This window comes from Arvicola amphibius, chromosome 3 (assembly GCF_903992535.2).
Source record: "Arvicola amphibius chromosome 3, mArvAmp1.2, whole genome shotgun sequence".
In the NCBI taxonomy this organism is placed as follows: Eukaryota; Metazoa; Chordata; class Mammalia; order Rodentia; family Cricetidae; genus Arvicola; species Arvicola amphibius.
In genome coordinates this window covers 26,106,257-26,121,782 of record NC_052049.1, presented here as the reverse complement: position 1 = coordinate 26,121,782, position 15,526 = coordinate 26,106,257, and the positions used below count along the sequence as shown (strand labels likewise).

General features: G+C 44.3%; 1 protein-coding gene across 2 annotated transcripts in view; it reads right to left on the bottom strand.

Moving 5' to 3' along the window:
• The window catches only part of Egflam (EGF like, fibronectin type III and laminin G domains), a 163,026-nt gene extending 147,770 nt beyond the window's left edge, over positions 1-15,256 (bottom strand). For both annotated transcript variants that reach the window (XM_038321574.2, XM_038321575.2), the window contains exon 1: positions 15,160-15,256. In XM_038321574.2, the coding sequence (XP_038177502.1) occupies positions 15,160-15,256 (97 nt within the window). The remainder of the gene's footprint in view (positions 1-15,159) is intronic.
• Positions 15,257-15,526: the final 270 nt, after the last annotated feature.

Here is a 15,526-nt window from a genome sequence, read left to right as displayed (position 1 = left end):
TTCCTCCAGAGGACCAGAATCTGGGTTTGAGATTCCATGCTGGGAAGCTCAAAACCACCTATAACTATAGCTCTAGGGGATCCAACACCATCTAGCTTCTGCAAACACTGGCACATAAGTGTGCATTGATACAGATAAATAAAGACAAAAATTAATTCTTAAAAATAAACAGCAAGTTTATTTTGTTAATTGAATGATGAAAAAAGGTTGCTAAGAAACTTCAAGAAAATATTCCAACTACAAACAGCCTCCCTTTTGATAGTTAACGCATGAAAATCTATTGCTACTGTAGTGGCTAAACCCTTTCTTGTTCAATGATAATGAACATTGACTATTTTTATTAAATTTGACTTCAGGTCTTTGACAAGGACATGAAATTTATAACTAATATAGACATCAAAACTCATCATTTGAGGGCATATATCCTAAAAATCTGCAATATGAATTTAAGGCAATAGAATTCTTTCATTTGCATTTTCATGGGCTCCTATAGTCATTTATATAATTATGTCACTGTCATCTAAATCTGAGATTGTGTCAATATGGGAAAACTACCATCTCTGCTACTATATAAACTCTATAAAGCATAATGAACCTAATTAATGAACACCAAATGTGTAGGGATTTTATAGGCATACCTAAATAACTTTTTTTCTAGGTAATATGAAGCTTAAATTTTAGATGAGAAACATAAAGAATGGAAAAAAATGAAGTACTCATCTGGAATCAGACAACAGTAAAGGTTGAAGCTAGAATTCAAATGTAGCCTTATCTGATTGGAATCTCTCTATCATTCCTCTGTGTTCTGCATATGTGTTGTAACTGGAGCTTATCCATTACTTTTGGATAGCCATTAAACAACGTAATGGTTCATTCATTTCATAACACCAATTAGAAACTCTCAAAGCATCAGAGAAAGCCTTGGCACTTGAATGATAAGCCTTGACATATTCCACCTTGGAAGACTAACAAAAATATTGCTTACTACCAAAGAAGGTGGCTGAATATTTGAGGGATGAGAAACTTCAAAGCGAGGCAGTTATCTGGCTGGTCCCTGAGACACCAAAAATTCCTCCTATTGGAGACACCAGGGGACTCAGGGTTTGTCATCTGCACATCAGTCAACCGAGGGCAAGACAGCCCTCAGTCGTTCCAGAGTGTCCATGGCATGCACACGGCCTCTTAAAAGAAGGCTGGATGGAAAGGAAATCTCACCAATGAGATCCTTCCACGGGCAATGTAGTCTGGTCTTACATTTTCCCGGGCAGAGATAAGGGAGAAATGTTACAAGGTCAGATCAATGTTAGGATAATGTTCAATACTGGGAAAGCAAATAAGTCTACGAGATAGCAAGCCATCCAACAGAGCGAGGCTCAAGTCTGCTGCCAGGAGTATCACTGTTATTTGATATATGATACCTCTGGGCTGACCAGAAGCAACAGGGCTAGACTGCTGGTTGGTCCAGACACATGTTTTTGCTATATCATCTTCCTCTTTCTAAGTCACCTGCCCTGACTTCCTAATGGGACAAAGACGGCAAAGCCATAATGAAATCATCTTCCTGAATGTGCTTAGGAAAATCATTCAACAAAACCTGTGAATTTCTGTTCCGTAGGATCTATCCACACTATCTCCATCCTTGTCAGAGCAGGGTGTTATAGCTAAAAGATGATTGTTATATTTTAAGAAGTATCTTACTGAATAAATTATCTGCTACAAAGAGTTCTTTCTGTCGTGGAGCACAAATAAAGGCGTCTCTAGAAAACTTAGAGGGTGGAACGGCTAAAATTCTACTATTGTACATTTGAGTACCATTTATTTGCTATTTATTTTTATTTAGTTATTTATTAATTTTTTAGTCCATGTATTTTTATTTTTATTCACACATTTTAGTACAACGTATATGTTTATTTGGTTTTATTTATTATTTTATTTATCTTCTACATATGTACATTATGCACATGCACAAATGAATGTGTGCAAATGTGTGCGTGGCAGAGGTGGACACCAGGAACCCCAAGCTCACCAATTAGGCTACACTAGCTGGCCAGCAAGTCCCACAGACCCTCCTGCCTTTACCCCCCCAGGGCTCGGATTGTCAGAGCGTGCCACCACATATAGCTTTTTAAACATGGGTTCTGGGTAATTGCTCACACTTTTGTGGCTAGCATTTTACCCTCTGTGGTGGTTTGAAAGAAAATGACCCCAAAGTGGGTAGTCCTATGATGAGGTGTGGCTGTGTTGGAATAGATGCGGCATTGTCGGAGGAGGCGTGTCATTGTGGGGGTGGGCTGTGAGGTCTCATATATGCTCAAGCTACACCCAGCGACATAGTCCACTCGCTGTTGCCTGTGAATCAAAACAAAGAACTCTCAGCTCCTTCTCAAGCACTGCTCTAGGAATTCCTACAGCCAGTAGCCTTGAAGTTACCCACCCGCTTGGGCATGGCCTCTTATACTATAAATGCCGATGTAAATAAAGCGTGCACGTCCGGCCTCTCTTCCGGCTGCGGGATTCTGTTTCTCTTCCCCATTCAAGCAAAAGACTGTGATCTGTGAGTCTACCCGTAAATAAATAACCTTTTATTATACTCAGTTCTGAGCTAGTGTGGGATTTCTTTTTAGCGTCCGTCTTCAAAGCACCATGTCTGCCTGCATGCTGCCATGTCCTGCCATGATAATGGTCTAAACCTCTGAAACTGTTGCCACTGCAATTAAATGTTTTCTGCTTTAAGAGTTGCTGTGGTCATGGTGTCTCTTCACAACAATAGAAACCCTAAGACACCCTATGGAGCATCTCCCCAGTCCCAGGAAGCCACGCTGAAATTCAGCGTTTCTCAACCTGTGGGTCACAACTCACAAAGACAGTTGGAAAACACAGATGTTTACATTATGACTCATCCTAGTAACAAAATTACAGTTATGAAATAGCAAAGAAAATAATTTTTTTGACTGGGGGTCCCCACAACATGAGGAACCGTATTAAAGGGTTGCAGCATCAGGAAGGTTGAGAACCACTGAACTGACTCATAGGTTAGTACTACAAAGGGATTACTATTACTTCCTGCAAAATGTAAGAACGTGGAGTAAGATACAGCACATATTCATTTGTCTTGAAAAGTTTGGGGATTCCAGAGAAAGGCGGTAGGTTCTATGCCACGTGATTGATAGGAAGCCCATAGCATGCAGGAGTCAGGCTTCCTCTGCATCAGCCACGAGGGCGAAAAGGAACCTAGATGAACAGAATATTTCCATTCTGGAAATCAAATCCCTGGAGCTTCAGGAATTGTCAGGGTTCAACTACAGTGGAGGAGCGATAGTATGCCCTGGTTAACGCAGTTCTCTACATGTTGGGGGGCATTGTTCCAAACTGATCAAAGTCAACTGGATTGCCTGGCTTTTAGGGTCTTTCCTTATATTAGCTTGTGGCAAATAAGACAGATGGCAACTGACATAGTTCGGACATGGTCTGGCTGCATCCCCCTAGGTAACATGTGTTGAAATTTAATCCCTGTTGTAAGGCATTAAGAGGGTGGAAATTTAATCTGAGTACAGCACTTCGAGCTGGGGCCTTTGGGAGGTGATTAGGGTTGGATGAGGTCCCTGGAGTAGAACATTTATACTTCGCTCCTGGTGCCTTTATGAAAAGAGACAGAGAAAGGGTACATACACACACTCCCTCCCTTCTTTCTGTCGCATGTCCTCTCTGTACTACCCCAGGGTTCTCACCAGCAAGGATAGCACCGGGTGCAGCCTTAAGATCTCAGATGATGGCCATGAGCCCAAATGGAACTCTTTCTTCATAAGTACCCACCTTAGCTACCCTTTGCTTCATACGTACCCATCCTTGGCTACTCTTTTCTTAATTCACTCTGGTATAACAACAGCACATGACCTAAAACAGTAAGCACTTGCTTTTCAAGCAAGAGTGCGCACTACAATGAACGTACACTCCAGGCCAAATTCATCCAGGGTTCAAAAGACACAAAAACTGTAGATGACCTGTTTCTACGAAAAACTGTAGATGACCTGTTTCTACAAATTTGGTGACACCTTTCTTGGTCCTTCTAAGAAACTTCAGAATAGTGCATGAGAGCTAACTACTGCCCTGGGTTCAGGTTCTTCCCATGCAGTTGCCTGAAATGCATTTCCTGGAACCCTTGCGATTCAGCTGGAGCAATGCGTCTGTGGTCTGCTCTGACACATCAAGTCTCTCCCACAAACCTTCAAGCTTTCCACTTCCCTCTCTAGAGGCCTGTCTTAAAGATAGCGTCCTTACAAGATGGAGATACTAAAGATGGTAAGATCTCCAGGTCACCGCATACAAGAGAGTCATCCTGAGAAAACAGCCAACCAGAAACACACACATTGGACTTTGAATAGATGGAAAATAAATGACTGGGGTGGGAACAGAGACCGGTCCCTGGGGACGAGAGCAGAGGGGGAGGGGAAGAGGAGAGAGAGTTGCTCATCCAGGAGCGGATGTTAACTGGCGGGATTAATTCAAGCAGCTACTTGCACGTGCCGCAACAGACACATCACTATTCTCAAACAGGACAAACGAACCTGGGGCAGACACATGAGTCTGCTGTCACATGAAGAAAACACTGAACCAGGATTGCTGAGTTAAATTAGAGGGGGCATATACAAACTCCTTAGCTAATCATGTATTTCACTAAAGAAAACTCATCCAACACTGATTAACAAACCCTTTAGTGTGAATTTTGGTTTTTCATTGTGATGTTTTTTGTTTGTTTGTTTTTGTTTGATTGATTGATTGACTGATTTTGTTTTTGAGATGGTCTCACTATGTGGCAGCCCACAATGGCCTGGAGGGTACAAGCCTCCCGCTTTCAGCTCCCACGTCCTAGGACACACACACAAACCCCCCCCCCCCCCCCACCACATACAGTTTCTTGTATGAATTTACTTCTGCAGCTGTCTTTGAGAGTGGACTTCCCAGTGAAATTGCTCAAATGATAACTGACCAGGCTAGGGGCACGGATGCCTGCCTAGGGCAGAGGTAATGGTCCACAGTGAACCGTGCTATGTCACTGTCACCAAGAGGTGAAAATGGATGCAAACGCTTATCCTTGAGTGCTGCCTTCCTACCTGTGTTGCTGCAAGCATTATCATAACTCCCTTAGGGTAGAGGTGCAGGCAATTCATACCGCCACGGTTTATACAGAAGTATTTAAGAGATACATTACAGGCATGTGGCCGCCTCCTAATTCGCAACCATCGGCCATCTTATTTATTTCTCTGCTCGCTCCGAGAATTACGAGCAAAGGATCATGGGACCTATTCCTAAGTGTAAGATTAGATCAATAAAATTAGCCATCTGTCCAAGGAAGGCCCTAAATGCAGGTTATATTTAAGTATTATGTTCCCAACTGCCCAGATGTTACAGGAAAGGGGCTGCTGATACGGCTCCTTCTGCACAGTGTAAACTGTTAAAAGGCTAATATAAACTTATTGCAGCAAGAAAAATAAATAGCATTAACATTGTATTAAAACGGATTCAGGATTTTGGGGGAGGGGGTGCCCCGTCAGCAAATACAAGTGTCGAAATTTCAATTGCTCAGTATTTGCAGAGTCAGATAAGAAACGCATCTCAAGTGTCATTAGGGGAGTGAGAAGGGGGAGATTTAGAAATATAAACAGATGAGAGCAGAGCCATGGGAAGGGCAGCCTTGCCAGGCCTGGCTGGTGAAGTACCAATAGTGACTGCAATTACTCTTAGCTGAAGCAGGCAGATTTCCTTTATACAAATTGATTTGGAACAAGAGGGTTTTTTTTTTTTTCAGATTCAGGAATATTTGCATACATCTAATGATTCTTGCTGGGAATGAGATCCAAGTCAAAACACAAAGCATTTATGTTTTACCAACGCTTTATACATACAGCCTAAGGGTAATTTATAGAATATTTTAAATAATTTTAGCATGAAACTGAATTTTACATATCAAATCATCTGTGAGTTTTTTCCACTTGAGGTGCCATCTTGGTACTCCAAAAGCTTTGGATTTTGCGTTTCAGAGTTTGGATTATGGATACTCAACCTGGAACATCTTATCCTGACACAGGACTTCAGCTCTTTCAAAGCGCTGGCCCTCTTTACTTCTTTTGATGTTTTCCGAAGTAAGGTGGTAGTGGGGTTACCTGGGGGAAGTGAGGGTTTCTTATAGCCAAGGAAATGGAAGAATTATTGCAGGAAGTTCACAGGCCCAGTCTGTCTGTCTGTGTCACCACTAATTGGGAGCGTGGGAGTCACAGGAGAGGAGAGAATGGGAGAGGGGAGGGAAGGAAGGGAGCGGAGAAAAGTGTATAGCACAATGGAAACAGTTTTTTTAAAAAAAAGAAAAAAATGAAAAAAAAGACCTGAGCCATCTCTGAGCATGGCTTCATTCAGACTTGGGCTGACACCCTGCCACGGATCAAGCACAAGATTTTCTTTCAGAAACAGCTTCCCTCCCCCTTGTTCTGTAGAGTTTCACCCGAAATAGTTACCAGGTAAAGTTCAGGCATTGCCCCAGGGGTTCTACTGTTTTACAGAGGTCATCCATTCGGAGGAAACATGCGTTCTTGGCAGCCCTAATTTTCCAAACAGAAAACCAAGGTGTATGACTGAATGATTTTTGATTCGTAAATTAATTTATTTATAAAACATCTGAAATGTTTATAAGTCACCACAAGTTAGATCACATGCAATGATATATGACATGTATGGGGAAAGATAAAAAGAAATGATAACACAATGTTCGAGTTTGTTAGGATACCCGTAAACACATATGTACACATATTCCTTCAGGCTTTTCCTTCCAATTCAGATTAAAAGTTTCTTCCTTTTGCCTTTAAGCATCAGTCAGTCCTAGCTAATGCTTTGGTACATGCCCTGCCCCAATAATCCTCTGAGCAAGCCTATAAGGTAGGTATTGTTGTTGTTGTTGTTGTTATTACTATTATTATTATTATCTATTCATTTATTAATTGCAGAAAAGGAAATTAGAGAAAGGTTGCATAGCTTACATAATTTTCCAAATCACCAAATAACCAATAAGAAAGCTCAGCTTGGCCCCAAATTTGTGGAAAGACTGAAGTGTGTGCACGCCTGCTCAGTTGGGAGCCACCCGTGCAAGTTTACAACCCAGCCTCATAGTGGTGAGAGAGAGAAGAAGGGAGGGTGGAGCTTATCTATGTGGAATGAAGTGTGGCTGTTAGTCTTTCTGCAGGGTTTCCCTTCTACGGGCAACCATCCTGTACATCAAACGGGCAAGGAGAGAAGGGGGATGTGAATGGGTTGACTCCGGAAAGACCTCAGCACCTTAAGTTCACAAGCCATTCAGGAGCCTGAAGCTGGAGGATTACCTCTTCAGAGTCAACCTGGGCTGTCTATCAAGGTAGAACCCCCCCCCCCCCCGTCTCTAAAGGGCAATAGTAACAACAGCAATCAAAGAAGAAAGAAGCTAGCCAATCCCCAGACCAACCTCCAGAAACCCCACTGAGCTGCTTAATTTAGTTATACCTGCCCAAATGCTGCTGCTGTCTGCCACAGTTTGATATGGAAGAAACAAACAGGTAATGCGGGTGTAGCGGCGTGGCGGTACAAAGAAAGGGAAGCACAAGAGCCCAAATTCTCTGCGTGTAGACTGTGAATCAGTATGTTGTCAACTCTCCTCAAGTTCTTGTTTCAAAGACGGATGCCTGGGATGTACCCTAAAAACTCACTGCATAGTTGAGCACTTCGATAGGCTCCTGCCTAGGGCCTGAGACCCGGTCCAGCCAACTCTGGAAGTCTGCCCTCTGCTGGTCGTTTATGTAATGCTTTGCACCTGGGACTCCCCTCTATCTGCTGGTTTATGTCAGGAGATAGAAACCACACTTTGGGTCTTTCTTCAAAATGGAGGTGGGAAAACAAGACATCCACAGGACTCTGTTTTCATAAATCCAACTTGGAATTGCTGGTTACTTTCGGGACCTATTAACCCCTGGGGGTTAGGGAACAGAAGAAACTCTGTAGACTACTACTCCCTAAGGAATTTGAAGGTTATTAAACTCGTAGCTCTTGCACTCAAGGGGAAGTACTGCCTTGACTTAAATCACTTCTCCGCCTGACCTTGATTTCTCTCCTTTGCTTTGATCGCAGACAGTCATGAAGGAAGACAGAGAAGGACAGAGAAAAGCAAGCAGAAGGAAATGTTTCTTTGTAGTTGTTTGACATGATGGGGAAATCAACGGAGAGGGAGGGAACTAGATGATTAAGTTCACAGAGACGTACTAGCTAGGAACTACTGGACATCACACATGCATGAGAGCACACACGTGTGCATATGATACATCCCTGTATATTGCTATCTATCTATGTATCTATGTATCTGTCTATGTATCTATGTATCTATCTATCTACATCCCTGTATATTGCTATCTATCTATCTATCTATCTATCTATCCATCCATCCACCCATCCATCCATCCATCCATCCATCCATCCATCCATCCATCCACCTGTCTATCTACCATCTACCCATACATACAGAAAGGGGGATGTATGTGCTTAGTTCCCCCCCTCCCCCCGAGAACCAATACACCCTCACTGTAATGATAGAGTTGGCTAGTTAAAGGAAATGGGGGGGGGGCAATCCAGAAGAGATGAGACCTCCAAATCAGATACTTTGTGAAAGATCTAGAATATGAGTTTTAAGTAAAAGTACTGCCAGTCTCTTGAGGGCTTGATTAGGGTGGGGCTTGGGAAGTAGGCCAGGATGCTGCCCGATGCCTTAGCCTTTTGGTGTTATCCAGCAGCTCTAGAAACCACCGAGAGGGACCTGTATTCTTCACCATCCTCCAACGAGGTACCTGCCTGTGAGCTAATTCTCCTCTTCCAGGATTTCTTTTAATTCTCCTAGATCTTCATTTTAATCTAATTCTATGGATGGAGACATATTGAAAAAGTGGAAAGGAAAAGATTATGGGTTTGTGCTACATTAAGGATTTCTGTGGAGAATGCCATCTCCTCCAGGGAAGCCTTGAATTCTGAACCCCAGCTTTACCTTCTCCCACTGGCTTTGGAACCTCAGGCAAGAAAGACATGTCGAGAGGGAAAGCCAGACCCATGTGCTCCCTCCTTCCTGTGTACTTGTGGGCCAGATTTAATAATGCCAAGTGTTTTGTATCAATAAACACCCTAGGATTGGAAGTCTTGCCCTTTAAATCTTTAAATCCATAAATCTTCAGGTCCCCAGTATACCCATCCTTACACTTGGCACCAGGCCACAGAGATGCCGTGACAGAGACATTCCTAAGAACCACACTGTCAGATGCTGCAGAGAGACAGCAGACCTACCCCTCATCTTCTGCAAAAGGATGTGAGCAGGTCTGAATGACACCTGATACTGTGAGCAGAGGCAAAGCAATCTGTTAAGCCAAAGACCCACACATACCACCACCACAACCACCAAGCACAATGCTTGTATAATAAAGCCAGTACATCCACAAATCAGAAAAAAAAACTTTGATTTAAATATTATACCTCATGGCCTGGCATGGTAGCATACACTTCAATCCCAGCACTCAGGAGGAAGAGACAGGCAGATCTTTATGAGTGATAAGCCAGCCTGGTCTACAGAGTGAGTCCAGGATAGCCAAGGCTATATAGAGACACCCTATGTAAAAAAAAAAATCACACCTCATGCAAAAAGGTAGCTCAAAATGACTTGTAGAACTAAATGGAAACTTAAAATCTTCTAGTTAAGGAAGGACATTTTTGTAATCATGGGTTAAGTTGTACTAAAAGGAATTGTCACTAAAAAGTGATAAGTTGGACTGGTCCAAGTACAAATTTTCTTCTTTTTCAAAGATACTATTAAGGGAGAAAAAAAAAGGAAAGGGCTGAAGAGACAGCTAGGTCAGTAAAGCGTTTGCCTCACAAGCATGAAGATCCTAATTCAATCTCTAGAATCCAGCTAGCACTTCTGGGCATGGTAACATGTACTTGTAATCTCAGTGCTGCCGAGAATGAGGCAGGGGGGACTCTTGAGGTCCATTGGCCAGCAAGTCCAACCTAATTGGTTAGCTCCAGGCCAAGGTGACACCCTTTGCCAAAAGAGGTGGATAAGGTTTAGAAGCATGAGATCCAAAGTTGTCCTCTGGCCTCTACATGCTACCCACCCACATATTCCTGGACACACACACATGTACCCACTTCCACACTCCTGGACACACACATGTACCCACTCACACACTCCTGGACACAAACATGTAACCCACCCACATACTCCTGGATACACACACAAAAACCACCTACATACTCCTGGACACACACACATATACCCACTCACACACTCCTGGACACGCACATGTACCCACCTACACACTCCTGGATACACACACAAAAACCACCTACATACTCCTGGACACACACACATATACCCACCACCCACCCACATATTCCTGGACACACACACACACACGTACCCACCCACATACTCTTGACACACACACATGTACCCACCCACCCACTCCTGGACACACACATGTACCCACCCACATATTCCTGGATACACACACACACACACACACACACACACACATATACCCACTCACACTCTCCTGAACACACATATGTACCTACCCACACCCTCCTGTACACACATGCATATGTACATAAAAAACTGGCAAATAGATCCTGAGAACCTAGTGTTTTCAAAGCAAATGTCTGAATTATGTAAAGGACTACACTCAAAATGTACAAAGAATACTAAAAAAAATCAGTAAGAAAGCACACATCTCAATTTCTTTTTTCATAAAAAGTCAAAAGACTTAAAGAAACTTGAGAGGCAGATGACTCATAAAAAAGGGTTCAATATCATTAGTCATGAAGGAACATTAACAAAGATTAAAACTATAATGAAATATATCATTGTTCACCTATTAGAAACAAAGCAAAACCAAACAAAACCAGAGAAATGACAAAGAAGCAATTATGCCTTATTGTTAGCTTCAGTTTTCAACTTGGCACAACCTAGAATGACCTGGGAAGAAAATATTGGTAAGATTGTCAACATTGGCCTGTGGGAATTATGGGAATAAATGGGTTGATGAAGGAAGGCCCAGCCCACTGTGGGCAGCACCATTCTCTAGTCAGGGGGATCCTGACCATAGAAGATCAGGGAAGTCACTGAGCACAAGCAAAGAAGCAGGTGAACACCCATGCGTTCATTTCTCTTTGCTCTTGACTGAACACGACACAACGGGCTGCTTCCAATTCCTGTCACTTCCAGTGATGGACCAACCTGGAATTTTGAGCGAAACCCTTCCTCCCCTAATTTTCTTTTTGTCAGGTTTTATTTTCTTTCCTCACAGCTGCAGAACCGAAACTAGAACATGTCCCAGATGTTGTAGGGAATCCAGGATGAGTGGGCCTCCCATACGTTGCTCCAAGGAATGCAGAAGAGTAAAACCACTCTGTAAAAGTCCATCTTACGGGAAGCAGGGATCCCACTCAGCTCCTTACCAAGTGAAATAAAAGAATATCCACCCAGAGATACATAGATAGCTGTATGTAGTAGCAACCTTATTCACCACAGCCCAAAGCTGAAAACACCTCAAAGCCATTCCCTAGTGGACAGTTAAACAAAGTGTGGTCATCTAAGACTTATACAAAGGACAACTACCAACAAACAAATCCAGTAATGAGCCCTTCTGGCCTTTAGCCTCACCCAACATTAACCGCCTAGGGAGCCTGTATTCTTTCTCAGCACCACGAGGCACCTGCCTACGAGCTAGCTCCCCTGAAAAGGAAGAATTTTCCTAGACATCTTCCTCTCAACAGAGCTGCCTAGAAATGACCTTCATAACGAAGGCCAGAGGTACAGATCTGCCTGTGGACTGTGGGTGGTTTCTTCCCTGCTTGTCCCCAGGGTTGGGTGACTCTTTCCTCCCTCCTCCTGAAATCCTGCTGAGGAGCAGAAGCAGCAGGCTATAGGCCTCGCGTGTTGGGCGTGTTGGGGGTCTTCACACCGCCCCAGTTCAGCTTTTGATGTCGACTCGGACAAATCCCTCAGGACCTCTCATCAAATGATGAGTTTTCATTTGCCTCTGATCTACAGCAGAAAGGAGTGAAGGCTTTCCAGCTCACTGTGCTTACACACCATGGAGGCCTGCAGAGCTGCGTGTTAAAGCTGCATGGACATAGGACCCTCCACCTCCTCACTGTCCTATCTATCCCCAAGGGTCTTCAGTGTCCTTCTGGTCCCTTACAAGCATTAATGCCCAAAAGTCTAACAAAAACCAGCAAATGGCTCCTCATTCCTCTGTAAGACTATGTACACTCTTTACATCGGAGGTCAGGGGACAGTATCTACCCGCACCCCACACCAGTAGTCTAGGTACTATTTTATTTGGGGCCCATGTCATATTTCATAGGTGACACAGGTCTCCCACACCAAACAGTAAGGCCAGGTTCCAGGGCTCTGTCCCAGAAGAACTCTGCCTTGAAAACACCCAAGGCTACAGAGCTCTGCAAACAAGACAGCTGAGGACTGGGATTTGGTGTCAGATACCAGAACCTAAATTCTCATTCCAGCGCTTAGCCTCTGTAAGGCCTCAGGTAAGATATCAGCTTCTCTCTAAGCCACTGTTTCCCCCTCAGTAAAGCAAAGAAACAAGGCTGCTGGCTTGAGTAAAGAAATCAGTTCTCACAACAGTGCAACGAGCTCTTAATTAGTGTCCGTTATTATTGTTTAATTTGATTTAATTTGAGCACTGCAGTGGCAACTCCTGTGTGTGCTGGCATAGGGTGGAGCTTTCTTTCCTAATGCTCAATACCAGAAGGTGCTACACCTGGGGGTGAGGGGGCAAGGTGCTCTTTTCTACCCAACTCTTTCTAAAAGAAGAGAGGCAACCTTCAGGTTAATTGGGATCCAAGACTTCTCAACTAAACTGTACTTATCAAAAGTTGGTTGAGCCAAGAAGAGCTAAACAGAGCAGACGGCTTTACAATGCCTGCATGAGGGCCATACCACCTTCAAAGTGCTGCGCACAAGCCAATTTCTATGGGGCGGGGGCGGCAAGGCACAAGGTCACCCCATATGAATTGGAGCAGGATTTGGGGTGTCTGAGGGAGATTACAAATGAGCTCCTTGCTGCTCACATCTGAGCCAACTGGGGCACACTCAGTTTTTAATCTGGACCAATTTTACGGATCAAAAACTAGTCTTTCCCTGGGATGTAAATGAGCCCACAAGGAAAATTTCCCCCGAAGTTTATGAAGTATCTGTCATTTTCACCCAAGCAGCTTTTCAACCTGAAAGTCGCTGTCTGGATAAAATTATGAAGTTATTTAAAAAAGAAAAAGCTTCTTCTAGGCTGCAGCTTAGTTTAAATATCCCTTCCACCTTGGTGGGGCCCAAGAAAATTTAAAAGGAAGTTTTTTTTTTCCAAAATCATTCCCATCAATACTTCAAATAAAACCAAAGAAGTCAACACAATACATTGGTGACATGAATATATGAGCAAGATGCTGGGTGAACTGGGTAGAAGATGTTTTGAGGAGAGGAACGACCGAAAATTAGGAAATAAAGGGGCAAATGGGGCAAAACGTTTACAATTTTATACAGCAGGCTTTTGCACAATAATTTTACACTCTGCTTGCATGGCTCGAAGTTTATCCTTAGAGAACCCTGTGTGTGTCTCTCAGACTAGGAGCCATGAATGGATGTATGCATTAGCTATTCAACCATGCAGCTAGATGGTGGTTTCATGTGCAGAAACCTGCAGGATGCAAGTGATCATAGCATAGTTTTCTTAAGGAAGAAAGTTCAAAGGCGCCTTATATTGAAGTGCTGGAAGCTATACGAAGATGTGAGAAGACAATTTAATATGACACTACCTCAGGTGGCTGCTCTTGCCTCCCAAACGAACTGGGCAGTGTGCAGATAGATTTGTTCCCAATCCGAGTGTCAGATAGAAGCTAAGAATGTTCCTAAATTTCAAGTCAGGGATGGGGATACAGGTGACCACGGATGCAGTCTGAAGACTGAAGCATCTCCTAGCATGAAAGGCGACAGTCCCACTACTCCCCATAGATCCTTAAGCAATAAGAAATACTTAAGCAGCCAAGTGGGAACCTGCCAAGACTATTTTGTTTGCACCCCGATAAATTTTCCTGGGTTGCCTCTTTCTTGTAGAAACATTGTGAAGGGGACTCCACTTGCGGTGAGGTTTTGCAGGCTGAATCCAAATAGTAGATTGTTTTCCATTGTTCAGAAGACGTAATTAATCCCATAAGACAACCCCCACTTGCAAAGTAAGCTAAGAAAAAGCAGATTTTTTTTCCCCCAATTCTAAATATGGCCCTGGCCAACAACGACTAAAAATCGTTATTTGGAAGCAATGCTTGGAACTTTATTGTTTAGAATGTTCTACTTTCCCTCATGACATAAGTTAAATCGATGTAGATTTGAAGGAAAAAAAACCCATACTTTTACCTAGAAGAAATGAGAGTTTTTGTGGCTTCACGTTCTCACAGATCCTTTGTACTTGCTAGCCCTACAGCGCATACATCTTTGTTTGAACAGCAAAGCAAAGACAGGAGTTCTAAACAAGATCAGGTTAACCCACTAAGGGCTCCTTTCTGCACAAATGGCCCCGGGGTGCAAGAGTATCTCAACAGCAGAGAAAACGCAGGTCCCTACCCAATGCTTGGACAGGACCAGAGCCAGGAAGGGGGGGGGGGGGTTCCAGGCAAACCTTCAGACACTCAACAGGAAATGGCTGGGCTCTAGGCAATATGAATCCAATAAGATGTTCAAAGAAGCAGGAGGAGCTGTTGAAGTCGTCTGCGCTCTCTCAGCCCTCAGTAACCAAGACCGAGCGGTCGTTGCCCCCAACTTTTAGCAGTCTGTGGTCCCATACAGAGCCCACCACCTCTGCTCGCTCTGGAAAACAGATCGTTTTTTAAACAAACAATCTCCCTGGAACCGCCTGAGCTGGGGGAGGGCGAGGCTCACCCTTCGGTTGAGCTCTGCGCACAGCCTACGCGGGATGAGCCCACGCCGGTCAGCGGAGAGAGCAGTGTGGAGCAGCCTGCTTTGCGACCCCACCAAAGCCCGGGACCAGGGTGCTCCGGGCACCATGGCTCGTGGCGCACTGAGAGCTTTACCTGATTTTCGCAGAGCGGTCTGGAGAGTCACGGCGCCGGTTGGGAGGCTGCAGGCCAGGAGTAAGAAGCAGAGCAAGGAGGTTGGGATTAAATCCATCTCACCGACGGTGTCTGCAAAGTTTCACCAAGTCCCGGGCGCGCAGGGAAAGGGCGTCTCCTGGGGGACGCGGGGACGCCAGTGGCGCGTGGATGAGAAGGTGGGGGGCCGAGAGAGCTGGACCAGGAGCCACTGGGGAGTCCGAGGAGGCAAGGCAGCAACTGGGAGCCCGGCGTGCTGGAGTGGAGCGGGCTCGCGGCTGCAGGGCTTTTCAGGGCTGGGGAGTGGACGTTGGAGGCCGAGGGGAGGGACGCACTGGCCGCCTGAGGG